Genomic DNA, 27,935 nt, shown 5'->3' on the forward strand with positions numbered 1-27,935 from the left:
TCCCGCCACCGCCACCGCCACCGCCCCCGCCGCCGTCTGATGAGCCGCGGCCCCGCCGCACCGGGCAGCCGCCGCCCCGCCGCCCCGCCGCGCCCCGCCGCCGCCCGCCACCATGTACCTGCACCCGGAGGCTGCCGGCGCAGGTGAGCCCCGGGGGGAGCCGGGAATGGGGGGACGGGGACGCGCAGGACGCGGGGGACACGCGGCGGGGGGGGGACGCGGTGGCCGCTGCCCCGGTGCCCCCCCCGCCTCCGGGGCGCCTCGCCGTGAGTTCGGTAGTTTGGGGAGAAAGTCGTTGTCGCCGGCGTGGTCGCGCTGCGGAGGGGCCGGAGCCACCGACACCCCCCGCCCGGCGACATCGCGACCCCCCCCGGGGGGTCGCCGGCCCCCCCGAAAAATCCGGGGTGAGCCTTCTGCCCCGCTGGGTGCCGGTACCCAGATAGCATCCAGGCATCGGCTCATCCCGCCGATCCTCGTCCTGCAGAGCCGCCGAAGCCCTGGAAACCACCTCCGAACGCCCCCCACCCCCCGGGGGCTGCACCCCCTCCCCTGCCCCCCGGGTGAGCCCCGAATCCCGCCGGGTGCCGACATCCAGACGAACACCCAGGGATCAGCTCATCCCTCTGCTCCTCATCCTGCAGAGCTGCTGGAGCCCCGGATACCCCTCACCGGGGACCCCCCAACACCCGGGGACAGCACCCCGCTCCCCAGACCCCAAACAAACCCCCCAGCCCCCGGGTGAGCCCCAAATCTCGCCGGGTGCCGGCATCCAGGGATCAGCACATCCCCTCCGTCCTTCTTGGGGTCCCCCATCCCCGTCCTGCTGCGCCTCTGGAATGACACCGGGACACGCGGGGGTGGGCGGCTGGGGAAGGGGCTTCCTCCGGCGCGGATTTGCTGAGCTCATGCTCCGAAGGCACCGGGCGGCCCCGCACCGGGAAATCTGGGACGCCGGCGGGGAGGTTTTGGGGGTGTGGAGGCACAGGGATGCTGCCGGAGCGCTGCGGATCCCCGGGGCCTGGCAGCCGTCCCCGGCCGTGTCCCGGGGCCCGGGGAGCGGGCAGAAGGACGGCGTGTCCTGCGGTGGCGGGGCCGCGGGGACGGCGGGGACGGCGGGCGGGAGCTGCAGGTGCCAGGCCTGCGGGAGCCGCCGGCTCGGGATAGCGCCGGGCACCGTCCCCCGCGGCGGGCGACAGCGGCACCGCCGCCCGGCGCTCGGCGGCTCCGGCCGGGCTGCCTTCGAGGGCAACTTCCCGCCCGGCCGCGGGCTCGGCGCTCCCGGCGGGAGCGGCTCCGGCCGCGTGACCCCGCAGGGATGCCCGGAGCGCGGCTCGGCTCGGCTCGGCCCAAGGTCACCCGGCGGGTCGGTGGCAGAGAGGGGCCGCCGGGCTGTCCCCGCCGCTCTTCCCTCCCCGTGCACGGCGTTTGCTCCCGGTTATTCCCCCTCCGAACTTCGCACCTGCCCCCGGTTTGTCCCCCTCGTCCCTGCCCCGCGTCCCCATCGGTGGCCGGTGGGACACCGACGGCTGCCCGTGCCGCTGCTGACACTTCTTGGCAGCCTGGAAGCTTCAGAGGCTGAGCTTTGAGCTGCGGGATTCGGGGGGACGGATCCACGTCCCCTCTCCCCAAATCCCGTGCTCCCTGGCTGCTGGGGCTCCCGTCACGTGGGAGTTTTCCCACGTCACCGGCGGCGGTGGCTGTGCCGTGGCGCCTGGAGCCGTGGGGGGCTCTGGTGGGGCTGGGGGTGCACACGCCTGTGCCAGCCCCTGACCCCCTTTCCCGGCTTTTCCCGGGTGTTGTCGCCCGTGTCCGCAGTGCCCGGGAGGTTCCGGGTCTGACCCTCGCCAGTGGAGGCTGGGAGGGTGCCTGTGGCTCACACCCCCGCGGGATTTGGGATTTGCCACATCCCGCCTGTTGTCCCCCCAAATCCCTGCCCGAGGCGGCACCAGCCTCGTCCTCCTCGTCCCCTGCTCCGTGTGACCGTGAGGGGACGGTGGCTGTGACCCCCAGGGCTGGCTGCGTTCATGGCGGGGGGAGAAGACGCAGTGTGGGGAAATTCGGGAAACTTTGGTGCTCAGGAAGAGGGGGGTGTGTTGGGGGGAACGTGAAGCTCGGAGGTGCTGCTGGGGGTGTCTGGGTTTTGGGTCGGAGATGCCCGAGGGAGTCTGGGCTGGGCTGGCGAGGGGTGTTGGGAATTAGGACCGAACCGAGGCGCTTCCCAAAGCGGCTCCCGCCAGCCGGGGAGATTTTCTGGAGGCCACGGAGGGCTGTGGTGCTGGGGGACAGTCCCCCGCGTCGGGAGCGCCGTGCCCGAGAGACTGAGGCTGCCACAAAGGTGCCCCCTGTGCCACAGGGACAATGTGCCCCTCGCCGCCCACACCGGCTTTGGGAACACCGGGAAGCTCCTTCCCCTCCCCTGCAAGGCCAGACCCCCCGTCCATCCCTGTCCCCGCCGCTGGCACCAGCTGTCCCCTTGGAGGGGGACAGGCTGCACCTCAATTCTCCAAGCAGGTGCCGGGGGGCCCTGCTCCCGCTGTCCCCATCCTTCCCGGCTGGAATGATTCCGAGCAGAGCCGCGCGGTGGCTGGAGGTGGTGAATCAATAACCAGGCAGCTGCCTGTTTTCCCCCCGCGCCGTCTCGGGGGATGGATGGATGGGTGGATGGAGTGATGGGTGGATGGAGAGATGGATGGATGGAGAGCTCTGCGTGCTCGTGAGGCTCTGGGATCACATCCCCGATGCCCGGGGCTGGGATAAGAGCCGGCTTCCAAACTGGAACACCCCGAGGTGGGAGGCTGGGAGGATGATGAGGAAGCGTGACAGGCGGGAAGGCAGACAAAGAGCGGAGGGCCGGCCCTGCCGGGAGCCAGGCACCTGCTGCAGCCACGCGTCCCGGCACGGGCACGGCGCCGGAGCTCCAGTTCCTCCCCCGGAGCCCCATCCTGCTGGGATTTGGGCTTCACCTCCCTGCCAGCCCCTCTGCTCCAGCAGCTGGGAGCGTTCCCCGCGGCCTCATCCCCTCCCTTTGTTCCCCCCGGCAGCTCCCTCCCGTTTTCCGTGGCAGTGGGGTGTCCGTGCAGATTCTGAGCCCCCCAGGGCAGCTCAGAATTCCTTCCTTCCCACCAATTCCAAGCTTTTCATCCTCCCCGCACCCGTAGGATCCCACACACTGACGTGTCCCAGGACCCCGTGCACGGCTCGGGAACAACAAGGACTGGGGGTGGGTCACGGCCGGGCTGGGAGGTCTCACCGATCCCCCCCTCCCCGATTCCAAGGAGCAGGAGAGGAGCTGGAGGCGGCTTTTCCAGCGCCTGATCTCGCGGCTTTTCCGCCTGCCTGGGAAGGGAGGGGGGAGCGGGGAATGAAGACAGATGCAGATAATATCGCTGCCACCCCCCGGCCCCCGGGGGCTCGGCTACGATATCCATTATACATGGATTCGGGGAGGGAAGGGCTCCCGCAGAGCCGCCGGAGCGCGGGAATAACGAGCGGAGCGACAGCGTGGAGAGGGGGGATGGACCCCCCCCGCTGCCATTGGGGGGCTCGGGGGGGTGCGTGGGGCCAGCTCGGCCTTGGGGGGCAGGGGGCTGGGAGGTCCCGGGGGAAGGTCCCGCATCCCTGGGGTGCCAGCCTGGCCGTGGCACAGGGATGCTCCGAGCCCACCCGGGAGCTCAGGGGGCCCTCCCGGCACCCCGACCCTTCCCGGTGTTCCCGGCTGCGGGAGGGAGGGAGAGGGTCACCTTGGGGGGAGTTAATGAGGTTTGAAGGGAAGCGGCCGGTCGTGCCGGCGGATGCGGAGCCGGCGCGGTGGCCGAGGGATGGCACGGAACAGCTTCCCAGATCCCGGCCTTCCCAGGGGGGCACGGCGTCAGAATGCACCCGGGGGGGCTCTGGGTATCCATGGAAAGAGGTGTGACCCCTCTGGATGGGCCTGTGGGACACTGGTGGCTGCAGGGGGTGATGTGTCCTGTCCCCTCTCCCCATGGATGACCATCCCTGCTTCCCATGGATGACCATCCCCTCTCCCCATGGATGACCATCCCTGCTTCCCATGGATGACCATCCCCTCTCCCCATGGATGACCATCCCCTCTCCCCATGGATGACCATCCCTGCTCCCCATGGATGACCATCCCTGTGTATCCCTGGAGGATGCAGCCCTGGGATCAGGCTCTGCTGAAGGTTTTCCACCAGCTCCACCTCCCCCAGGCACCTTCCCACCCCTGTGTCCCCAGGCCTCCCTCTGGAGCCTTCCTCGGCCCTTCGTTCCCTTCCTCTTCCTCCTCTCTCCTCCCTCTGAGCTGCGCTTCTCCATCTTTCCACGTGTTCCCTTCCAACCTTCCTCTTCCTCCCCCAGCACTGCCAGTTCCCTGATTTGGGGGCTGTGGCATCCCCCCATCGCTGGGCTCCCTGCGGGAATTCTGTCCCCACGGTCCCAGATGGATCCCACGTGACATAACCGGGGGGCACTTCCCGGGGGGGGAACTGGAGCCGGGAAGCAGGCAGGGATCCAGTGGGATTGGGATGGGCTGCCCGGAGGCTGCTCTCTCCCGTCCCCCGGGAGCCTCTGGCTCTCTGCCTTCCCTCTCTCCCGCTGTCACCCGAAGGGCTCGGGAATGATGGAGAGCCCAGGGGCGGGAGGCTAAGTGGTGACGGCGCGGAGCTGGCAGTGCCACTCGGGATGAGAGCCCAGCCTGCTCCTCCGTGCCCGCTGCCGGAGCCAGGACACGATTCTGCGCCTGGAAAAGCGGAGCTGGAGGCGCATCCAGCCCCAGATTCCTGGGGGCTCCATGGCTCATTTGGGGGCAGGGATTGCACGGAGCACCGACCTCTCCGAGGGAAGAGCGGCATCCTGCTGGGAGCAGGGATTGGAATGGGGAAGGCGGTGGATGGAAATCGTGGGAGCAGAGGGAGTTTGGGTGTCGGGGTGCTCCTCGGGAAGAGGGACATGGTGGGGACCGAGAGGCAGAGAAACCACACGGCTCTCTCCGGAAATCCTCAGCCAAAAATAGCCCAGCACCGGGAAAGGAGCACATTCCCTTGCCAGATTCTCCCTCCATCCCCACTTCCTGCTGGCGGTGGCCGTGGAGGGGGGACAGGTGGCACCAGAGCCGGAGGGAACAATCCTTGTCCATCAGCAGGTTGGGATAGGGAACGTGGTGCCATGCAGATGGAGCAGCGTGGGGTTTTGGGCTGGTGCTCCCGGTGTTTTGGGCTGGTGCTCCCGGTGTTTTGGGCTGGTGTTTTGGGTCGGTGCTCCCGGTGTTTTGGGTCGGTGCTCCCGGTGTTTTGGGTCGGTGCTCCCGGTGTTTTGGGTCGGTGCTCCCGGTGTTTTGGGTCGGTGCTCCCGGTGTTTTGGGCCGGTGTTCTGGGTCAGTGTTCCCGGTGTTCTGGGCCGGTGTTCCCGGTGTTTTGGGCCGATGTTCCCGGTGTTCTGGGCCGGTGCTCCCGGTGTTTTGGGCCAGTGTTCCCAGTGTTTTGGGCCAGTGCTCCCTGTGGATTGGGAATGGTGCCGGTGGGCTCTGCCGAGCGAAGCCCCCCGGGCCCGGCAGCTCGGCGTGGGGGAGGCAGAGCCGGAGGGATTGACAGCTCCGGGGGATGGCCAGATGGCTGGATGGAGAACAGATGTGTACGAGGGACGGATGGATGCCGAGATTGATGGATGTGTCGGAGAGGGGGACGCACGGATAGACAGACAGACGCACAGATGGAGAGCAGACGGGCGTGCCCGCCCCTCTCACCCTGGGACGCCGCTCCTCTCCCGGAGCCTCATCCCGGGATCCTGCTGGGACAGCAGGATGGCCGTGGGGCTCCTGATGGTCCCTCGTGTCCACCGAGCCCCTGGGAGCATCTGGGCAGGTGCCACGTCCAGGCCCAGCTGTCCCAGCCCTTCACCGAGCCTGGACCAAAACATTCTAAAAATGCCCATCGGGCTGTTTCCAGGGGTGGCAACAAAGCCTCGCCTCCCTTTGGATTTTTCACATCCCGCAGCCACTCTGTGTCCAGCCCTTCTCCCCCTACCTGCGCTGAGGGCTTGGATTCCACCTGCCTGCTGTTCCCACCGGGATCCTGCCCTGTGCCCGCCCTCCCTGCTCCCGGGATCCTGCACAGGAGCGAAAGCTGCAAATTCACAGCTTTTCAGCTGCATCCTAAAAATAAGAGGTTTGGGAAATATCGAGCAAATGAGTGGGAGGATGAGAAGAGGAGGAATTAATGGCCTGGCGCCAGGAAAGTGGCATCTGGGAAGCCCCGGCGTGACAACGTGGCCACCTCATTCCCGGCCTCGTGGCCATCTCATTCCCAGTCCCGTGGCCACCTGATTCCCAGTCTCATGGCCACCTCATTCCCGGCCTCGTGGCCACCTCATTCCTAGCCTCGTGGCTACCTCATTCCCAGTCTCGTGGCCACCTCATTCCTGGCCTCTTGGCCACCTCATTCCCAGTCCCGTGGCCACCTGATTCCCAGTCTCGTGGCCCTCGATCCCAGCAGCACGAGGGGATGCTGATCCAGGCAGGATCCCAATCCAGGCAGGATCCCTTCCCATCCACCATCCCGCTCCCAGCATCCCCGTCCAGGCTCAGCGGCACATCCCGACCCTGGTGAAATGTTGGGAAGGGGGGGATGTGCCGCTCGCTTGGCACCTTCTCCCGCTCCCCTTTTCCCGGGAACGTGTTTCCGCTGCCGGTTTGGCAAGGCTGGATGCCTGTGTGGCAGCAGCTTGGCACATGGAGACGTTTTTCCGTGTGGAGCTGCCGGCTTTGATCGCCGCTTCCAGGGAGCTCAGCAGGAGCCGGGGCTGGGGAGGCTCCCACGGCTTTGATTCCCTCCCCGGGGGACTTTGCATCCATGGATTTCACCACTGGACATGGGAGGGTGGAGCCGGGATACTGAGAAGCTGCCAGGGAGATGCTCTATCCATAAAATTTTGGGATCTACACCCGAAAGCACGGCCCTGAGGGCCCGGACAGGGATATCCTGATGGGACACCTGCGGAGAGGTCGATTCCAGCCCTGGTGCTGCAGCTTTTCCCCGCCGCTCATCCAAAGCCTTTGTCTCTCCACGAAGGTGTTTTCCAGCCTCTCCATGCCGTGCAGGAGCTTTCAGTCAGGAGAGGAGCTGGATCCCTCCCTGGATGCCCCTCGGGGGCTTTGGTGGGGGGTCACGGGGCAGCCCTTGGATGGGGTTGGGTGCCGGGATGGGCACAGGGACACAGGGAATCAGGGCAGGGAAAGGGCCACAGACGTCTTGGATTGTGAGGGTCTCACCATCCTGGAGAGGAGTGTGCACAGGGCCACTGGGATGCACGGGGACACTGGGATGCACAGGGACACTGGGATGCATGGGGACACTGGGATGCACGGGGACACTGGGATGCACAGGGACACTGGGATGCATGGGGACACTGGGATGCACGGGGACACTGGGATGCACAGGGACACTGGGATGCTCAGGGATGCTGGGATACTCAGGGACACTGGGATGCATGGGGACACTGGGATGCACGGGGACACTGGGATGCACAGGGACACTGGGATGTTCAGGGACACTGGGATGCACGGGGACACCGAGAGCACAGAGACACTGGGAGGCTCAGGGACACTGGGATGCATGGGGACACTGGGATGGACGGGGACACTGGGATGCATGGGGACACTGGGATGCACAGGGACACTGGGATGTACAGGGACACTGGGAAGCACAGGGACACTGGGATGCACAGGGACACTGGGATGCACGGGGACACTGGGATGCACGGGGACACTGGGATGCACAGGGACACTGGGATGCACAGGGACACTGGGATGTACAGGGACACTGGGAAGCACAGGGACACTGGGATGCACAGGGACACTGGGATGCTCAGGGACACTGGGATGCACAGGGACACTGGGATGCTCAGGGACACTGGGATGCACGGGGACACTGGGATGCACAGGGACACTGGGATGCTCAAAGCCACCGAGATGCTCAGGGCCACCACGTTGCCCAGGGCCACACAAACCCGAAGCCATTGGATGCACAGGCCCACAGAGCTGCTCAGAGCCACAGAGGTGCTCAGAGTCACCAAAATTCCCAAAGCCACCGAGGTGCCCAGGACTGCCAAGATTCCCAAAGCCACCAAGATTCCCAAGGTCACCAAGGTGCCCACGGCCACCGAGATGCTCAAAGCCACTGAGTCGAGGCTGGAGCTCCAGGAGGAGGATCTGGGAGTGGCTGGGACCCCCCTGGGTGTCCCCAGCCCGTGCTGCCAGCACAGGGGTGCCCAGCTGTGCCACAGCCCCCCTCCCACCACCCCGGCACGTTCCCGATCCCGGCATCGGCGGCTCTCGCCTCCTCCGGGCGGATCTCTGGCTTACACACTGCTCCGGAGGGCTAATCCCTCTTGGATCTCGGCGCCTCTCCTTGTGCCGGGGTCGGGTTTGAAGCGTCTCCTCACACCCACAAAGGCCGGAGCTTGCTCCCGCTCCGGAGGCAGCTAATCCCGAGCCTGCGGGAGCGGCGGATAAAGGACGGGCACTTGGCAGCAGGCTGGAATCACAGCCACCACCCCCGGCTCCCAAATATCCCCCAGCTCCCACTCCAAGGTGCAGGGTGTGGGCACGGGGGCGTGGGGGGGTCTCCTGCTTGGCCAAGAGGTGTGCGTGGGAAGGGATCCACCGTGGAGACCCTCTCCATGCATCCAGGACCCTCTTCCCGCGGCACCGTGACCCTCTTTCCTGGAACAGGGAAACTCTCAGCACAGGGACCCTCTCCCTGCATCCAGAACCGTCTCCCCCTGGAGCAGGGAGCCTCTCCCCCGGCACAGCCGGCTCCTGCTCCCGCAGCTCCACACAAATCCACCGCTGGAGAGCCGCGGCATTAGCGAGGCAGGTAATCCCCTCATCGATAACCGGCTGGGAAAGTGGAATTATATCCCTCAAGTGGCACTGAATCCTGATGAAAGAGCCGCAGGGATGTTCCACCCCCTTCCCAGCCTCCGCGGTGCTCTCCCAGCACGTGGGACGGGATAGGGAGACCCAACCCCTTGGAGGGGGACGTGGGATCTCCGTCTCATGGACACCCCCCTCGCTGTGCCGATGGGGCGAGGCAGGACCAGCGAAGGGCAGGTGGGATTTGGGATTTGGGGGTGTGGACCCCCCAGTCCCACCCGGCCGTCTCCTGCTCCGGGCTGGATCGGCGCTGGCAGCCTGGGAAATTTATGGAAGGAGAGACAGCGGCGGTGTGAACAAGCGCCGCGTTGTCACCTCGTCACCCCCTCCCGGGGCCGACGCTGCTCCCCTGCTCCCCCTGCACCCACCCGCCCCGTGGCATTCCCGTTCCAAGCATTCCAAGCGGCGCGGATACCCCACACCGCGCCCCAGGGCTGGGGACGCTCCGGGAGCTCCGAGCGGCTCCGGTTCTTCAATTAACCAAGCGCTAATTGCCTGGAAAACGAGCCATCGAACTCCTGCTGAGGGCGGCAGCGGTCGGGGGGCTGGAATGGCCCCCCCGGCCTGGGGACACGGCTGATGGATGTGTATTCCCACCGGGAAGGGCTGGAACCCCCCCTGGACACAGGGACGGCACCGGAATCTCTCCCCCGGCCTGGGGACAGAGCTGAGGGATCCATGTTTCCACCGGGAAGGGCTGGAACCCCCTCGTGCACAGGGACACCCCCGGAATCGCTACCCCCGCCCTGGGGATATGGCTGAGGGATGAGTGTTCCCAGCGGGAAGGGCTGGAACACCCCCCGTGCCCGGGGAGCACCCCCGGGCAGATTCCCGCTGGTATATCCATCGGGATCGCCGGGTGATGCCAGGCTTGGGCGTGTGGTGGCACCTCGGCTCTAGGAACTTGGCCCCTGGAACTCACTAATATCCCTCTCCGTGGTGGCTTCTTTTCCTCTCCTTCTCCTTTGATTCCCTCCCTGCAGATTAATTTGGGGATGACCCCGCAGGGAGCGGAGGGTTTGTGGAAGCTCCGGGATAAGCCAGAGGGGTCACCGTGTTCCCAAGTCGGATCAGAGAGCGCCGAGGGGGCTGAGGCAGCATTTGGGGGGGGTCACCCCCGATCCCAGTAAGCCCATGTCCCAGTTGAACTGGTCGGGATCCCGAGGAGGGGGTCCCGAGCCCTTCCCGCCAGATCCAGCTCTTTCCATTCCCCCAGCAGCTTATCCAGCCGGGGTTTATAAATGTTTGAAATTAAGGGCTGGTCCCAAATTCCCTCCTAGGCAACAGTTGCTATGTGAGTTTTATACACAGGCTCCTCGTGATCCGGGAGCGATGGAGGAGCTGCCTTTGGATGCAGGGAGTGCTGGTGGGACCCCAAGCCCTGTTCCCTAAATCCCCCGCAGGATCCCACCCTTCTCCCACCCTCATCCCACCACCCTCAGCTAATCCCGAATGGATTTCTATAAAACTCCTCTTTGTGGTCACCATCCCCTTTCCTCCTTTTCATCCCGAGGCGGGGGGGCTGTGGGTGCTTTTCCAAGTGCAGGGGCGGGGGGTGGATTCCAGAATCCCAATCCATTCTCCCGGTCCCCTCTGACTCACCCAGGCCCCGGAGCCGCCGGCAAAATCTGCTACAATAACAAAGGTCTGCGGGCGAATGAATTATTAACAATTATTGTTTAATATTTATACCGCAGCACAGCTCCCGCCGCCGCTTCCCGACTCCACGGACGGCCCCCATCCCAGCGGGGTGCCAGGTGTCCACAGGGATGCTGTGCTGGGGTCCTACCTGGAATTAAGGCTGAGCCAGTCTGGGGGTCCCGCTGGACCCCCCCCCCCGAGCCACCTTAGATCCGTGATCATCCTCCCACAGTTCCAGGGCCATTCCCCAGGCTGGGAGCAGGGATATGATGTGCTGGATGCAGTGGAGTGGTCTCCATCCGTTTGTGGGGTCCCCAGGGTTGTCCCCATGGGAGATGCTGCTGCTTGGGGCGAATCCCTGTGGGACTGGCTGAGCCAAAGAGGGAATCCTGACCGGGGGGTGGATGCAGGGCACGGATCCAGGGACGAAACTGGGGTTGCTTGTCTGGAAGGGAGGGAAGAGGAAGAGGAAGGAAGGGGAAGGAAAAGGGCAGGGGGCTGGAGAAGGTGAAAGGATGAGGAAAGGATGAGCATTAGGAAGGCAAAGAGAGAGGAAAGGAGAAGGGCTGGACAAGGGGAAGCCTAGAAATCGGGAAGGGGAAGGAGCTGTGTTTTCCCTGCCTCTCCTCCCCCGGCTCTCCCGGATGCTCCCTGTGGGTGCTTCGCCCCCACCCCCAGCAGGAATACCCCGGGAATCCCCTGTGACCCCCCTGTTGTGTCCCGCAGGGAGCCCCTCCCGGGACGTGCTGCTGGTCTCAGCCATCATCACCGTCAGCCTTAGTGCCACCATCGTCCTCTGCGGGATCTGCCAGTGGTGCCAGCGCAAGATGGTGAGTGCCACCATTCCCCGCCCCCTTCCCCGCCCGGGGGGCAATTCCCGCTGCCGGGGATTCCCTGGCTGCGCCTTCCCTTCGGGCTGGTTTTTCCGGCCGGGAGAATGAAAGGTTCGCGTGGCGCGAAGGGAAGTTTCCAAATATCTGGATGTATGTTGGTGACGAGCCGGAACGAGCTGGCCCCTGTCCTGCTGGGCACGCTCCCGCCTGGAAAAGCCCCGTGGGAAGGCGGCCAGCCCGTCCCTGGCACCACGAGCCGTCCCTGCCGCCCGCTTCCCTCTGCATTCCCACTGTGGATGGGGGCAGCACTCCCTCCCTTCCTCCTCCTCCTCCCGCTCTCCCGGGAGCGGGACGTGCTCGGCCACGTTTCCTTCGCCGTCGGAATCGAATCTGGGTCAAGTGCTCCGACGGCAGCGGCGCTTCCCGTGTGGGAGATGCCCGCCCTGAGCCGTGGGAAGGCAGCATTCCCCCGGGAATGGGAGAGGGGATCCGGCCGGGGGTAAGGCAGCGTGGGGGTGCTGGGTGGGAAGAGGCTTCCAGGTGCCCTCCAGGAGATGTGGAGAGGCAGGGATAAGCACTGGAAAGGAGGAGGACGAACTGGCAGGGGAACAAACGAGTGTAAATTGGCCGGGAAGGCGAATCCCAACCGGCCCTGGGCAGTGCCCGGAGCTGGAACGGCTGCGTGGGAATGACGGCCAAGCCCGGCGGGCCCGGCTCCGGGATGTGAGGGCCGTGTCCTCAGGAGCCCTGAGCCGGGACAGGGATGAGCCCAGGGCTCAGGGACGACTCCCTCCAGGATGGCCTGTGGACATCCAGGGAGGTCTGACATCCCTGCAGCTCCCGGCAGGATTAGCCCATGGGCATCCAAGAAGATCCAGGTGTTGCCCTGCAGCTCCCAGCAGGATTAGCCCATGGGCATCCAAGGACATCCAACATCCCTGCAGATCCCAGCTGGATTAGCCCATGGGCATCCAAGGACATCCAACATCCCTGCAGATCCCAGCTGGATTAGCCCATGGGCATCCAAGGAAATCCAGGTGTTCCCCTGCAGCTCCTGGCAGGATTAGTCCAAGGGCATCCCCGTTCCAACATCCCCACAGAGCCCAGCAGGACCAGCCCATGGGCATCCAATATCCCAGCAGGATCAGCCTGTGGACAGCCAAAGAGATCCAGGTGTTCCCCTGCAGCTCCCAGCAGGATTAGCCCATGGACATCCAAGGACATCCAACATTCCTGCAGCTCCCAGGAGGATTAGCCCACGGGCATCCAAGGAGTTCCAACACCCTGGCAGCTCCCAGCTGGATCAGCCCATGGCTGCCCAAGGACGCTGTGCCAAGAGCACAGGTGTCTCAGCATTCCAAGGATTTGGCTCCGTGTGGAGCTGCAGAGGCTGGGAAGGAGGAGAAGGGAGAAATATTCCCATTCTCTGGGCAGGCTGGATGCAGGGGGGATGCTCCCAGCTCCAGGCCCAGCGTGGTGGAAGGGCCGGTCCTCCAGCCCATCCTGCTGCGGGAGCTGGTCCCTTCCCACCTGGAGCCTCCTCGGCTTCTAATTGTTGCCTAATTGGCGCTAATTGTGCTCTGGGCTCGGAGCGCGCGGAACCCGCCGGAGTGTCCTGATTACCAGCCCCAGTTAGGAGCCAGCTCCGGCTTCATTATCCCACGGCAGTGCTTCCCGGGCACTGGGAAAGGTGAACTCAATTAATCCAGCTTCAATTAAGCCTAAAATTATCCGCTGCTTCCCGGTGAGGCCTTGGAATGGGACACCGGAGGCGGTGACCGTCCTGTCCTTGGGGTGACGTGGGGCACGAGCCCCCAGGGATCACGGGGACGGAGCAACTGGGAATTCTGCTGCTTGGATGGGTGGGATGGGACCTGGAGACTGCGAGGGAATAAGGGAAAAAGGTGAAATCTGGGACGGACTCAGCAGATGGAGGCAGCTCCCATCCTTTGCTGGGACGCTCCAGGGGTCCCCTGCCACCCCCTCATTCCTCCCTCCTGCCTTTTCCATAGGGAAAGCGTTACAAGACTTCCCTGGAGACCGTGGGAACTCCGGATTCCAGCCGAGGCCGCAGCGAAAAGAAAACCATCAAGTAGGTGCCAGGACTGGGGGGGAGAGGAAGGACAGAGGTGGCCATTCCCTGGTTCCCCACTCCCAGTGGGAAAGGGGCTCCGGGACACTGGGAGAGCTGGTGGGTCTCTCCCGCATCCTTGCGTATCCCACGGAGCCAGAGGATGGAGCCACGGGAGCCTCAGCCCAGGGATGCTCCAGGTCCGGGCGTGCAGATGGCTCTGCATCCCGGGGGCATTCCGTGCAGGAAGGAGAGCAGAGATGAGGTGTCTCATGGCTCTGGGTAGGGAATGAAGTGCGGGGTTGGAAGTTGGAGGGGCTCTCCTGGATATCCCAGACCCAGTACTGCCTCTGGAAACCCCCCGCAGGGCTCCAGGGAGGAGGGAGCCAGACCGGCAGCAGGGAAAGAGCTCCTGTCTGGAATAAGGCTATGGAAAAGAGCTCCTCCCACAGTGCTGTTGGGGTGCAGGTGTCCGGGGTACCTCGGGCACCTGGATGCTGCTCCCAGCCCAGCTGGGATGAGCTGGAAGTGGAGTGGGAAGCACATCCCCTCCTGAATCCCGGCACACGTGGCTTTCCCTCCCCAGCTCCGGCACAACCGGGATCATCCCGGAGCTGCAGGTGGGCCCTGGCGAGGGCTGGGAGGGCCGGGCAGCGGCGGCTTTTCCAGTCTCCCAGCGGGGACCCTCTGGGCCCCCAATCCCTGGCACAGAGATCTGGTGGCTTCCCGGAGCCAGGAATTCCAGGCTCCATGCTGGCAGCGGGAAGGGATCCGGAAGGGTCTCCAACACGTGGTTAACCATGCAGGGCACACTTCCAGGACCTGTTGAGGAGGCAACACGGACACACACGGGAATGCCGTGCCGGCACCACGCTCGCTCCTTAATTCCCACCATCCTTCTCTCCTTCCCAGCCGGTGGAGCCGCCCGCTCCTGTCTCTCCACAGCTCTTCCCTGCTCCATCCGTCCGTCTGTCCCCGTCCGTGTGTGTGTGTGCTCGGTGTCCCAGGGATGGGCAGCCGCGCTCCCCGTCTCTCTCCGCAGGATCCCGGCGCTCCGGGGCCAGAGCGCTGCTTTCCCTTCCCCTTTCCCGCAGGAATTCAGCTTCTCTCTCTTGTATTTCCCTTTTCTCTTCTCCCCTGGAACCCGGCCGCTGTAGCGATCTAGACAGAGACTTTTGGAATAACAATGACAACACAGTGCAGCAGAAATGGAGCTCCTACCCTCCCAAGGAGTTTATCCTAAACATTTCTCCTTACGCTCCGTACGGTGATCCGCGCCTTTCCCTCAAGTGAGTCTCTCCTTGCCGGGTTTGCTCCGTGTAGTGAGTATTTGGGCAGCACCCTCTCGCCTTCCTCCTCCTCCTCCTCCTGCTCCTCCTCCTCCTCCTCCTCCTGCTCCTCTTCCTCCTCCTGCTCCTCTTCCTCCTCCTCCTGCTCCCGGGCTCCCCGCACGCCACCCCATGGGCCTCCCCATGGAGACGAGCAACCCCTCCTTCCCGCTTTCCCGGGGCTCCCTGGGATGTCCCCCCGGGACGGGGTTGCGCGTTGGGGGCACCCCCTCGGCGCGGGGTCGGGCTGCCGGCGAGCGGGACCCCAATTCCCGACCCCTTTCCCACCTCCCCACTTTCTTTTGGACGGTTTTCAGAGGCCCCCCACGCGCCCCCCGGCCAGGCCCCCCTTTTTTTTTTTTTTGGCAGTGCTGATGTCTCTCTCTCTCTCTCTGTCTGTCTGTCCGTCTCTTGTCCGTCTGGCTCTGTCGCCCTCTCCCCTCACTCCTCTCCCACGTCCGTCCGTGTGTCCGTCCGGCTCCGTGTGTGTCCTGGGGGGTGTCCGGCCGCCGGCCCGGCCCAGTGGCTCTCTGTTATCAGGGGCCAAGCTGACGGCGTCGGCCGCCTCCGGCTTATCCGGGGACCGGCCCGGGGACAAGCAGCGGCTCGGCGAGGACGGGATGAGGAGCAGCGTGTCCGCCCACAGCGAGCCCGGAGCGGGAAAGGCGGCACGAGGCCGCTGGCACACGGTGCAGAGCCACTTGGCCGCAGGGAAGCTCAGCCTGTCCAAGTGAGTGAGCACGGCACCGGCACGGAGACGCTCCCCTCCGAGGGATGCGCTCGGATGGGGGCCACCGGCAGCTCCCCGGGGCTACCAACGTGTTCCCGAGGTCACCGCCAGGTCCCTGGGGCCACCAATAGGTCCTCAGGACCACCAACAGGTCTTCAGGGCCACCAATATTTTCCCAAGGTCACCAGCAGGTTCCTGGGGCCACCAGTAAGTTCTCAGGGCTACCAATAGGTTCTCAGGGCCACCAGCAGGTCTTCAAGGCCATCAATATTTTCCCGAGGTCACCAGCAGGTCCCTGGAGACACCAACAGCTCCTCAGGGCCACCTATATATTCCCAAGGTCACCAACAGATCCCTTGGGCCACCAACAGGTCTTCAGGGCCACCAATATATTCCTGAGGTCACCAGCAGATCCCTTGGGCCACCAGCAGGTCTTCAGGGCCACCAATATATTCCCGAGGTCACCAGCAGGTCCCTGGAGACACCAGCAGGTCTTCAGGGCCACCAACACATTCCCAAGGTCACCAACGGGTCCCTTGGGCCACCAGTAGATCCTCAAGACCACCAACAGGTCTTCAGGGCCACCAACAGATCCCTTGGGCCACCAGCAGATTCCCAGAGCCACCAACAGGTCCTCAGGGCCACCAATATGTCCCGAAGGCCACCAGCAGATTCCCAGGGCCACTGTGCCGAAGGCAATGAGGAGTTTCCCGTGCTCCTGGTGTTGTTTTGGCTCAGAGGGAGCCCTGTTAGGTGCCGTGTCTGGCACATTTCCAGCTTTGTCTGATCCCGGCGGGAAGCAGCTCAGCATTCCCAGGGCAGGCAGTGCCACCCTGGTGATGGCCCAGAGGTGGGAAGTGCTGTCCCGTGTTCCCATCCCTCGGGAATGGTGCCGTCTCCAGCCTCTCCCCTCCCCACGCTCCCTTGACCCGGTGCCAACATAACATTTGCGGCTCTACCACCCCAGACTGGGAAAATCTGGGAGAAGTCCAGGATCGATCAGTTTTAGGGAAAATCCAGGCTTTGGCAGGCTCAGGGTGGGGGGGTCAGTGAGACCCTCCGCTGGGAAGGCCGCAGCTCCACTGGCTGCTGACGGGAATGTGTCAGATCTGGCTCCATCCTGCGTTCCTGGACTCTGCCCTGGTTCTCCAGCACCAGGATGTGGCATCCAGGACATCCTGGCAACAGCCCCGGCACCCTTGGAGAGCCCGGGGGTTCCCAGGCTGCTGTGCTTTTCCAGCTGTGTCAGTGGGGAGAAAACCTATGGAAAAGGGGCAGGCCCGTCCTGCTGCCTGGGAGAAATCCCAAATGCCCCCCGAATCGGTGGCATGACGCTGGCGTGCTCCAGTTGGGAACTGGGAGCAGGAGGGAGAGGCAAGGAAGAGGGGGAGCCGTATTCAGACTCGGTGGAGAAGCGAATTCCCACTGGGAATCCGGACAGACGGACGCCGGCCGGCGCAGGCGGCCAGGGCAGGGTTAAGGGCACGTCCCGTTTTCCAGCATCCCTTTGGCGCAGAGCCGTCGGGATCGGGGGCGTCCTGGGGGTCCACGCTGAGGGTCTGGGTGCTGTGCCCCGCTCCCGGTTCCACGGGATCCATCCGGGAGCGGGCAGGGCGCGGGGCCGCCTGGCACGGCGCTGGCAGAGCCCGCGCCTCCAGCTGGCGCGGGGCCGACGGGAGCCAGATTTAGTTTCCTGTGACTGAGAGGTTGTAAATTGAACTAATTTAGGATTCCATAGGAAAACGAAAGGAGGGCGGCGGCGGCGCGGGGGGAGGGGGGCAGTGCCCAGGCAGTGCCTCCGGCTCCGGCCATCCCGGCTCTCCGCTCCTCTCCACTCCCTTCCCTCCTCTCTCTCTTCCTCCCGCCTTTCGCTCTTTCTTCACCCCTTTATTTCGGTTTTTGGAGCTATTTATCCTTCCCCTGCCATCCCCCTCTACCCCCGCCGCTGGCACTGCACGATGGCACAGCTTTGTCCCGTGGCAACGCCGGGATCGGGATGAGGTCGGCGGGTGCCGCTCGAGGCGACTCCTCGGTGGTCCCTGGGGGCATTTTGCCCCCCGGTCCCGCGGTCACGAGCATTCCAGGCCGCCACGGGCATTCCCGCCCGGCTGCATGGGCCGTGCCAGGCATGCGCTACTTCCTCGCCGGCATCCCGCCCGCTCTTCCCGCTCTGGAAGCCTGTCCGTCCCGGGCCGGCCTTCTCCGCTCTCCGCGTCCCACCGGAGCCGCGTCCGCATCCACCGTCCCAGAGCTGGGAGCCTCCCACCTCGGGCATCCCTCCCCGGGGCCCCCCGGCTCGCCGGAACGTCCCCACGGCGGGGATCCGGCCCCGCGGCTTTGCGGGATCCCCCCCGCTCCCGGCGGGACGGGGACGCGGAGCCCCCGCGGCGCGGGCGCGGGGCTGGGCGGGGAGGGAGCGGGGCCGAGGGGCCGGGCCGGCGGCACGTGAGCGGCCGCCGCGGGATTTGCCTCCTCGCAGCAGCCTCATTCTCCCGCAGACGAGGTCGGGCGCCGGGAAAGCGGAGCGGCAGCCGCGGGAAAGCGGGTGGGCACATCCAGCCCGGCCGAGCCCCCCGGGGGGGGACGCGGGACGGGCGACATGGTGGCGGCACGAGCCCCCCGGGCCCCCGGCAAGGCCGAGCCGCGGGCGAGGGGCGGAGGATCCGGGCGCCGCTCCCGCTGGCTCCCGCCGGAGCGTTCCCTGCGCTGGGGCATCTTCTCTCTAACTCTCTTCTTTTCCTTCCTCCAATTTTGCCCCTTCACCTTCTTCTCCTTTCTCTCCTCTCCTCTGCCCTTCCTCTCCCTAAGTTTCGAGGACTCCACCCTGTCCACAGCCACTACCCTTGAGTATATCCCCACCTCAGCAGGCGACCCCAAATTCCAGAGGCCCCGCACGCTCATGCGCCAGCAAAGTCTGCAGCAGCCCCTCAGCCAACACCAACGCGGCAACCACAGCCAGCCCACCACCAGCCAGAGCCTGGGCCACCTCCAGGCCCACAGCGGCCCCTCCGGCTCCGCCGCCAACTCCCGCGGCGCCCGCGGCGGCCAAACGCGGCAGGGAATGGCCGCCGGCTCCAAGCAACGCATGGCCGGGGGCCGGAGCCGCTCCAACCCCGGCAGCTGGGACCACGTGGTGGGGCAGATCCGCAGCCGCGGCTTGGACATGAAGTCCTTCCTGTAAGTGTGTGCTCTCCAGCGCTCTGCCCTCCGTCGCCATCCCCATCGCCTCCTCCTCTGCTCCACCGTCCTCTGCATCTCTGTCTCCTCCTGTCCATCGTCCTTTCCATCTCACTCTCCTCTGCTCCTTTGCCTGCTCCATCCCTGTCTCCTCTGCTCCATCCCCGTCTCCTCTGCTCCATCCCTCTGCTCCATCCCCATCTCCTCTGCTTCATCCCCATCTCCTCTGCTCCATCTCTCCCTCAATCCCTCTCTCCATCCCTCTTTCCTCTGCTCCATCCCTCTGCTTCATCTCTCTGCTCCATCCCTCTGCTTCATCCCTCTCTCTTCTGCTCCATCTCTCCCTCAATCCCCCTCTCCATCCCTCTCCATCCCTCTTTCCTCTGTTCCATCCCTCTGCTTCATCCCTCCCTCTATCCCTCTCTCCATCCCCGTCTCCATCCCTCTCCTCTGCTCCTTCATTCTCCCCCGCACGGCCGCTCGTCCATCACCCCCTCGGGGACACACTGCCCGTTCCCGCGGGAAGATCCATGTCCCCTCCATCCCCCTCACGGGGGGCAGGGATGACCCACCCGGCCCGGGGGGCTCAGGGAAGGGTCCCCCAATTTGCTTTGCCATGTCACCGGCTGGGCTGGATACTGCACTCCTTTTCCATCCCCAGGGAACGCAGGGATGATCCAGCCCGCGGGATAGCCACCGGCGCTGTCCCCGGGGAGTGACATTGTCCCAAGGATTCGGGGAGGGGGGGGCGGCGGCCCCCGTGCAGGGCGACCGTGTGTTGGGTCCCGATATCGCTCCCAGCCGGAGGATCCGTGTGATCCTCCTTAAGCTCCTTAACCCCATCTCCTCCATCGGCGCTGGATTCCCAGCATCAAACCCCGGGGGCTAATCCGAGTCCCGTGTTGTCACCGTGTCTCGGCACATGACAATGTCACTCCTCCGCAGAGCCGGTGCCCCCGGCTCCATCCTCCCCTGGATTCTCCAGCTCCTCCCTTTCCTCCGTTTGCCCCCCAGCACCCTGGAAAAAGGGATGCTGAGGTCCCAGCTGCGCCTCCCGCAGGCTGGGAGCGCTGGGAGTGGGACACGGGACTGATCCTGCCCTTCCAGGAGCTGGCACAGCACCTCCTGCATCAGGATTAGGTGGGAAATACCCCGAGAGGCAGCAGTTTGGGTGCTCATCCCGCTCCTTCCCGCACAGGCAGCTCTGGAGAGAGGGACCAACCTTCCTCCGGGCCCCCTGGGGTGCACTGACCGTGACCCCCCCCCCCCCGCTCCTCGTTCCTCTCCGATCTTCCCTTTCCCACCGAGAGGTCCCTTCCAGCTCCATTTCCCGGGTTCCCAACACGGAGCTGCGGCTCCTCAGCCGTCCCGAGGGTCACGTTCTCCCTGTTTACCGAGCCCTGGTGCCGCTTCCAGCCTGGAATGGGCGGAGGGGGAGCAGCCGCAGCGCCCAGACGTGCCGAGTCAGCGCGGAGGAGCCGCTGCCGCTTCCCACCGCCTCTTTCCCGATCCATTGATTTTCCTTCTGCTCCGCTCACCCTCCCCGGCGCCGCGGTGTAAATGCGGCTCCGGATCCCACAGAGGCCGCTCCAGAGGGGGCAAAGAGCCTCGGACAGGGCACCGCCGCCCCCTCCTCCACGGAATGATGCCGGTGCCTCACTCCTGCCGTACCGTCCCTCGTTCCCAGCCCCTCCGGTCGCCTTTTCCCCCTTTCACCAGGATTTTGGCATCCTCCCTGCCTGGACCGGTGGAGGAGAGGGATATCCAGGCGGGGGTATCCATCTCCCCGGAGCCGGTGCCTTTCTCCCCGCAGCCCATCCCGCAGGAGCCGGCGGGCGCGTCCAGGGGCCCCTCGCCGAGGTCCCGCCGGCTCCTGCCGGTTCCCCGCCTGACGCTGTGTTCTCCTCTCTCTTTCTCTCTCTCTCCCGCTGCCGGCGGGGCCCGCCCGGGCAGGGAAGGCCGGATGGTGGTGTTATCCCTGGTTTTGGGACTCTCAGAGCAAGATGACTTTGCCAATATTCCCGACCTGCAACCCGCTGGGACGCAGCCGAACCAGGCGAACGCTCAGGGGGACAAGAGGTATGAGCGAGGACGAGGCCGGTCCCGCAGGAGGAGGACACGAGGGCCCCATCCAGGGAGGAGGAGGAGGAGGAGGAGGAGGCTGCCCTCGTGGAGCGCCAAGGTTGGAGCGGCACAGGGTGGCCCAGCGGGCACCGGGACGTCTGAGCTCTCCCCGTCTGAGTTCTGCCTCCGGAGCGGCGGCACCGAGAGGACTCCCCACCCCTCCCTCCTCCCTCCTTCCTCCCCCTCCTGCCCTTCCCGGCGCTGGCTGCATGCGGGGGGACGCGCTCGGGCAGCCGCGGGGCAGGGGGGACGCGCGGGGACCGCCCCAAAAGGGCTCTGCACGGGCTGAGCCGCGTCCCGTCCCCACAGCGCCGCTGCCGCCTCCGTCCCGGCGGGACGGGCAGCATCCCTTGGGATACGGGGACACGGCGCCGCTGCCGCCTCCGTCCCGGCGGGACGGGCAGCATCCCTTGGGATACGGGGACACCGCTGCCCCCTCCCCAAAAGGGGCAGAGTGAGCGCGACGTGCCGGGAGGACGCGTTATGCCCGTTCTCCTCCGGCCCGGCACGGCCCCTCGCCTCCGGCTGCTCCCCGCGATCCCGGGATGCCAAAGGCTTGGCATGGCACGCCGCAGCGGCAGGAGAGCCCGGCTGGCAGCGGCGGAGGGTCCGTGTGTCGCCGGGAGCGGCTGTTCGTCCCCTCCGGAGCAGGGGGGAGGTGTGAAGCCGGCGGGCGCTGCTCGGCGTGCGGCTCAACTGGCACCGTTCTCGCCCACCGGCTATTTTTACCCTGCTCCGCTTGGTTTTCGCTCCATCTTTTAGCACTTCCCTCCCCGGCGTCGCGCTGCGCAGCCGGTCCCGGCCGGGAGCACCGGGAATACCGGGAGCACCGGCAGCGCGTGCCGACGGGACGGGGGGGGCGCACCTGGGACACGGCGGGGGGGGGGGTGGCTGTGCCGCAAGACCCCGCTCCTGCTTCCCGCATCCAGGCTCCAAAAACCCATGCCGGCGCACGCATGGCCTCCCCACCTCCATCCCCGCTCCTCCCCATTCCCCGAGCTCCGCAGGACGCGGCGGGTCCGGCCGGCGGAGGGGACGCGCCCGGGCGGCCTCCGCTCTCTCCCGCCCGGCGACGCTGCCGACCGACCGCTCTTCTTCCTCTTCCAAACACCTCCTCCATCCCTGTTTCTCAGCTTCTTCCTTCCAGCCCGGCCCCGGCGGCTCCAGCCCGGCGCCTCGGCGCGTCTCCCGTCCCGGCGACCAATCGCTCTCCGTCCGTCTGTCCATCCCCCCTCTCCCATTCCCTCCCGGCAGGCCGGCGCTGGATGACACCGCTCCTCCTTTCTCTTGCTCTTTCCCGCTCTCTCTCCCGCTGTCCGTGACTTCCTGCGGCTCCACCGGTGCCTCCTCGCCCAGCGGCTCCTCCGCCTTTCATTTTCCCTGGTTTTAACTTTATTTTCCCTCCCCAGCTGCCTCAGCCTCTCCGGTCCTTCCCGGGTGGCATCCCGTGTGTGCGTGTGTGCGTCCTCTCCCCGTGTGTCAGCGTGTGCTTGGCGTGGTGTGGCGTGTCCGTGGCATGTTCTGTGCCTTCCCGAGTGTCCCCGCACCTCTTGGTGGTTTGTCACGGTGTCGTGGCTCAGCGGGAGCATCCCGGGGTGCCTGTCCCCCCTCTGCCATGTTCCTGTGTCCCGTTGTCCCTGTGCCTTGTGGCAGCGTGGCCCCGGTGCATTCCCGTCTCCATCGCTGCTCTGTCCGGCTGCCTCCCGCCGCTCCCGGCTGCCCACCCTTCCCGGCACCATTCCCACCATCCGGGAGCCACCGGGACAGCGATCCCGGGGGGGTCTCGGCCGCAGGAAAGCATGTGGAGCACCCATGGGTGCCCACTGGGATAACAGGCTGTGGTGTGTGAGGTGCAGCCGGAGCCGCTGGTGGGGACAGGACCGTCCCTGGCCTGGGGACACGGACGGTGTGGGACCTGCTGATGTGCTCCAAAGGTCCCAGGGCACCCACTGGCACTGGGATCGGGGCTGGGAAGCCGGTGGGCCGCAGCCACTGGTGTCCTGGCAGCGTCCATTGGGTGCTGGCACAGCCCCGGTGCAGCATCTGCTGGGAGAGGGCTCCCGGGCAGCCCCTCACGGTCTCGTCCTCGGCTCTCCCGGCCCCTCTCCTCCAAGGAATTGCCTCTCTTTCCGCAGGTTGCCGGCCGGCGGCAAGGCCGTGAACACGGCGCCGGTGCCGGGGCAGCCGCCCCACGACGAGTCCGACCGCAAGACGGAGCCTCACTCCTCCGTCTCCGACCTGGTCAACTCCCTGACCAGCGAGATGCTCATGGTGGGTGGACGGGACGCGCCGGGAATGGGGTCTCCACGGTCGGCATCCCGCCCGTGCCAGAAGAGCTCCGGCACATCCCCCCTCTCCGCCGAGTCCCCGCCGGCTCAGCGCGTCCCCGGGGCCGGCACGAGGGAGCGAGCGGGGCCGGACACGTGAGGGCTGTGCTGTCAGGAGGGATTTGGTTAATTGGAGCTCCCGCTTCCCTGGGACGAGTGGCACAGAGCCAGGAGTCATGGGAAGCCATGGGAAGCGGCGGGGGCAGCAGGGAGAGGCTGATGGCCCCTGACAGCTCGCGGGGCCGGGGGCCGGGGGTCGGGGTGATGCGAGGCCGGGGGGACGGGGGTCCCCAGTGACGCCCGGCATTGCTCTCACCTCCCTCCTCCCCCCCAGCTCTCCCCGGGCTCCGAGGATGACGAGGGCCACGAAGGCGTGAGCCGGGAGAACCTGGGCCGCATCCAGTTCAGCGTCGGCTACAACTTCCAGGAGTCCACCCTGACCGTGAAGATCATGAAGGCGCAGGAGCTGCCGGCCAAGGACTTCAGCGGCACCAGCGACCCCTTCGTCAAGATCTACCTGCTCCCCGACAAGAAGCACAAGCTGGAGACCAAGGTGAAGAGGAAGAACCTCAACCCGCACTGGAACGAGACCTTCCTCTTCGAAGGTAAGAACTGGGATGGACCAGGAGTGGATGGACTGGCCCAGGGCGGGAATGGAGCCGTGGTGGGACCTGGGGGTTCAGCTCGGCTCAAGCCACTGGCGTGGTGGCCATCGGCGGTGCCGTGGGCTGGCCAGGCCTCCAGGGCCAGGTTGGAGGGGTGCCCCTTAAAGGGGACATGGGGGAAAGATGGGAAGGCTCCATCCCCCCAACAAGCCCCCACGGGTGGGAATTAACCCGGCACCGGCCCCTCGGGCCGTGCTCTGCTCCTCGTGCTCTGCGTGGTTCCAAAGTCTTGCCGTTACCACAGGAAGGGCAAAGGGGTGCCGGCTCCTCATTCCCTCCTGCTCCTCATTCCTCCTGCTCCTCATTCCTCCTGCTCCTCATCCCTCCGGCTCCTCACTCCCTCCGGCTTCTCCTCCCCTCTGTCTCTGGCGCAGGGTTCCCCTACGAGAAGGTGGTGCAGCGGGTGCTGTACCTCCAGGTGCTGGACTACGACCGCTTCAGCCGCAACGATCCCATCGGGGAGGTGTCCATCCCGCTCAACAAGGTGGACCTCACCCAGATGCAGACCTTCTGGAAGGACCTGAAGCCGTGCAGCGATGGCAGCGTAAGGCCCTGGGCCCACTCCCACCCCCCCTGTCCCGGCAGTGTCCCGTCAGGACCACCCCCCACTTCCTACCCCAACAGGGATGTTTCCTGCTGTTTTCCCTGATGGGACGTTTCTCTTCCCAAAGCTTTCTATTAAGGCTCCGAGTGGCCCATTTTGGGTCAAAACAAGCTGTTTCAGGTAGATCCAAAATGAAAGTTTTCTCCTCCTCCCGCCTCCAGCAAGACCAGCGAACGTCCCACCGGGGCTGTCCCCGTTTCCTCCTGCCCTGATTTTCTGGGCAGCCCCAAAACCCCAACTTGTCCTCACCGGGGGAGGGGTCCTGTCCTGTCACCCCGCTCCCGCTGCGGAGGTCCGTGGGGTGTGGCAGCCCCTCAGCGTGCCCGTGAATCCCACAGGGAAGCCGCGGGGAGCTGCTGCTGTCGCTGTGCTACAACCCCTCGGCCAATTCCATCGTGGTGAACATCATCAAGGCACGGAATCTCAAAGCCATGGACATCGGGGGCACGTCAGGTGCGGCCCTGGCCCCCTCCCAGCCCCCTCCCGGCTCCGGCTGGCATTCCCTGATTCCCACGCCGGTGCTGAGCGGCTCTTTCCCCACCCAGATCCCTACGTGAAGGTGTGGCTGATGTACAAGGACAAGCGGGTGGAGAAGAAGAAGACGGTGGTGATGAAGCGGTGCCTGAACCCCGTCTTCAACGAGTCCTTCGCCTTCGACATCCCCACGGAGCGGCTGCGCGAGACCACCATCGTCATCACCGTCATGGACAAGGACAGGCTGAGCCGCAACGACGTCATCGGCAAGGTGGGGACACCGGGGGGACACCGGGGGGACACCGGGGGGGACACCGGGGGGACACGGGGGGGACACCGGGGGGACACCGGGGGGACATCGGGGCTGGGTGGGACTTGGGACGAGCGACTCGAGGGCGACCAGTCCGTCACCTCATGCTGCGGGGCCCAAGTTCTCCCAGGAGAGCAGGAAATGGGGCAGCAGGATCCGGGACCCGGATCTGGCTGGCTCCCAATCCCCTGGGAATTATCCCCTCTGGATTTGCTCCACGTGAAACCCACCCTGCTCACCGCGGGTGTAACCGCGACAAACGAGCGCGGTGATATCCGTCCTCACCACTCGATCCCAAAAACCCTCCAGGAAAACGCATCAGCTGGCATAAATCCATCAAACAAAACCCCAGGGCAGCGCCACGGGCTGCCAGGGAGGGGCAGGGGTGGCAGCATTCCCGATGTGGGCACACCCGAGGGCACGACCGTTCCCAGAGCACAGTTCCATGGACACACAGGCAGCGTCCATGATATTCCATTAAAACCCCGCCACGTGGCACCGGCTCCTCGAGGTGTCAGATGCGGTGGCAGCTGGCACACGCGGTTTTCCATATGGAAAATCCGCGGGTAAAAATAGCCCGGCGCCAGAAAAGCAGGGACGGAGGAGTCTGGGGGTGAAGGCGGCGGGGAGCGGGATGGGGATGGAGGGGCCGGGAGCGGAGCCGCGGATCCGAGGACGCCATTCCCGCAGATTTACCTGTCCTGGAAGAGCGGCCCCGGGGAGGTGAAGCACTGGAAGGACATGATCGCCCGCCCGCGCCAGGCGGTGGCACAGTGGCACCAGCTGAAGGCCTGAGCCCCCCCCGGCACCGCGGGCTCGGGGTCCCCGTTCCCAGCTCCCAACCCCGCTCCCGGCGCGGGACCGGCGGGACAGCGGGACCCTGCGGCAGGAGAGGTTGGGAGCCCCCCCGCCCCCCCCCCGCTCTCGCCCCTCCCCGGCGCTGGGGGTCCCGGAGCTGCCGCGGACCCCCGGGCGAGGAGGTGCCAGAAGCCACGATTCCCCCCCTCCACCCCTATTCCCACCGCCGGGCGGGACTTCTGCGAGTGCTTCCGGAGCCTCTCGACCCCTCCCCGGCCTCGCCCCCACCCCCAAATTCCAGGGGGGGGTCAGGCTGCGGGAGCAAGAGGGACCCCCCCCCTTCCCGTCCTCTTCCAACTCAATAAAACCTCTCCGAGCGTCAGCGTCCCCCACCCCCGCCCTTCCGAGCCCCCGCCGCCTCTCCCGGAGCCCCCCGGGGCGGGCGGGGGGCGCGGCGGGGAGGGGGCAGCCCCTTTCCCTGGGATCGGAAGCCATGCCACAGTTCCTTATCCAAAGCGGGCCCGGCGCGCTCTGCCCGCGGCCGCCTTCGATGCTTTACCTCCGTCTCCGGGCTCGGGGGCAGCGGGGGGGCCGCAACCCCCCGGGGGGACCCCCCAGTCGCGCCCTCACCCCCTCCCCGGGCGGCCTGCGGCCCCTCGGGGGGATGCCGGGCCCCAGGGAATTCCCTCTCCGGCCGGGATGATCCCGGCCCCCCGGGAGCCACTGGGGATAAGGGGAGGAGCGAGCGCTGCCGTGCCCACCCCGGGCAGGCGACATTCCCTGCGCCGGCGGCATTCCAGCCCGGCGGGATCGGCGCCAGCAGCATCCCTGAGCTCCCCCGGGGCGCGCATCCCCCTCCACCGGGACAGGGACCCCCCAAAACCGGGGACGGACCCGACGGGGGTCGGGGAGGAGCGACAGTGGGGTCACCCCGCGTGGCGGACGACGGATCATCCTCAGTCTTCCTGCTCCCCCCGCGGCTCCCCCCGCCCTTCTCCCCTCCCGCGCCCGCGGCGGGGACACCCACACCCCTCGGGGTGCCACCGAGGCCACGTCACCATCGTCACAGCGTGTCCCCCCCCGTGTACAGCCCCTCACGGTGGCATCGGGCACTTGGAGCGGGGGGCACCCCCCGAGGTGCTCCAGGGGATTCTCCGCCGCAGGGAGGGGAACCTGCACCAGAACCCCCCAAAATCCGCGGGATTCCCGGCCGCTCCGTCCCTTCTCCCGAGGGGCGACATCCCTGCCACGGTGGGGACAAGCCAGCCTGGGGACACGGTGGCCGCGGGACAACCCCTCCCGCAGCCCCGGTTTAGACGATTTTGGACAATCTGGAGAGAAAGTCATAATTCTGCTACTTCAGTAATAACGACGCTTTTAGGGACATTTGTATTTTTGTCAGATTCTCTCTTTTTTTACCATAAAAGAAGAGATTTACACGCCTGGGGAAGGGGACGGAGCCGAGGGGGGGCTGTGCCAAGCCCCTCCCTCGCCCCATCCCGCTTTTCCAAGCCGGATTCCTCGTCCGCGGTCGGGCTCCCCGGGGGGGCTTTGTGTGTTCATTTTTAACTCTAGAGCTCGTAGCCGTGATCTTGTTCAGGTATTTCTCTTCTTCATGTGACGGTAACATCCAACTGGTGTGTAAAATACAGCAAAAAAAAAAAAAAAAAAAACAGGCAGAAAAAGACAAAAAAAAAAAAAAAAGAGAAAAACAATAAAGGTAAAAAAACCCACCCAACTAAAGATCCCAGCGCGGCCCGGCCGAGGAGCGGCGGGAGCGGGGGGTGCCCGGCTGGCGATGCCAGGGAAGGGGCGCGCGGGTCGGGGCGTCTCCTTGGCGGAATCCTATTTTTGGGGAGCGGGGCCCCTCGTTTTCTGGAGGCAGCCCCCGCTCTCGGTAATAAAGGACAGTCAGTAACTGCCA

General features: G+C 65.8%; 1 protein-coding gene across 4 annotated transcripts; it reads left to right on the top strand.

Annotated features, from left to right (window-relative positions):
* On the top strand, positions 1-27,935 carry SYT7 (synaptotagmin 7). Of its 4 annotated transcripts, XM_064656945.1 has the most exons (13): positions 1-143; positions 11,297-11,400; positions 13,416-13,495; positions 14,632-14,763; positions 15,326-15,532; positions 18,341-18,709; positions 20,663-20,788; positions 22,969-23,104; positions 23,495-23,765; positions 24,200-24,369; positions 24,768-24,882; positions 24,975-25,174; positions 25,904-27,935. In XM_064656945.1, the coding sequence occupies exons 1-13, from the start codon at positions 113-115 to the stop codon at positions 26,006-26,008; spliced, it is 2,046 nt and encodes a 681-aa protein (XP_064513015.1). In that variant the 5' UTR covers positions 1-112; the 3' UTR covers positions 26,009-27,935. The 4 variants fall into 4 exon arrangements, with proteins under 4 accessions (XP_064513015.1, XP_064513017.1, XP_064513018.1 ...); XM_064656947.1 differs by lacking the exon at positions 15,326-15,532; XM_064656948.1 differs by lacking the exons at positions 18,341-18,709; positions 20,663-20,788.

This window comes from Pseudopipra pipra, chromosome 6, assembly GCF_036250125.1.
Source record: "Pseudopipra pipra isolate bDixPip1 chromosome 6, bDixPip1.hap1, whole genome shotgun sequence".
Classification (NCBI taxonomy): Eukaryota; Metazoa; Chordata; class Aves; order Passeriformes; family Pipridae; genus Pseudopipra; species Pseudopipra pipra.

What these genes read in the sequence shown, in the direction of transcription:
- SYT7 (XM_064656945.1), top strand. Translation starts at nt 113, where the DNA reads ATGTACCTGCACCCGGAGGCTGCCGGCGCAG. An exon ending in AGCCGTGCAGCGATGGCAGC is followed by an intron (nt 24,370 to 24,767) that starts GTAAGGCCCTGG and finishes TGAATCCCACAG; the next exon opens with GGAAGCCGCGGGGAGCTGCT. An exon ending in GCAACGACGTCATCGGCAAG is followed by an intron (nt 25,175 to 25,903) that starts GTGGGGACACCG and finishes CCATTCCCGCAG; the next exon opens with ATTTACCTGTCCTGGAAGAG.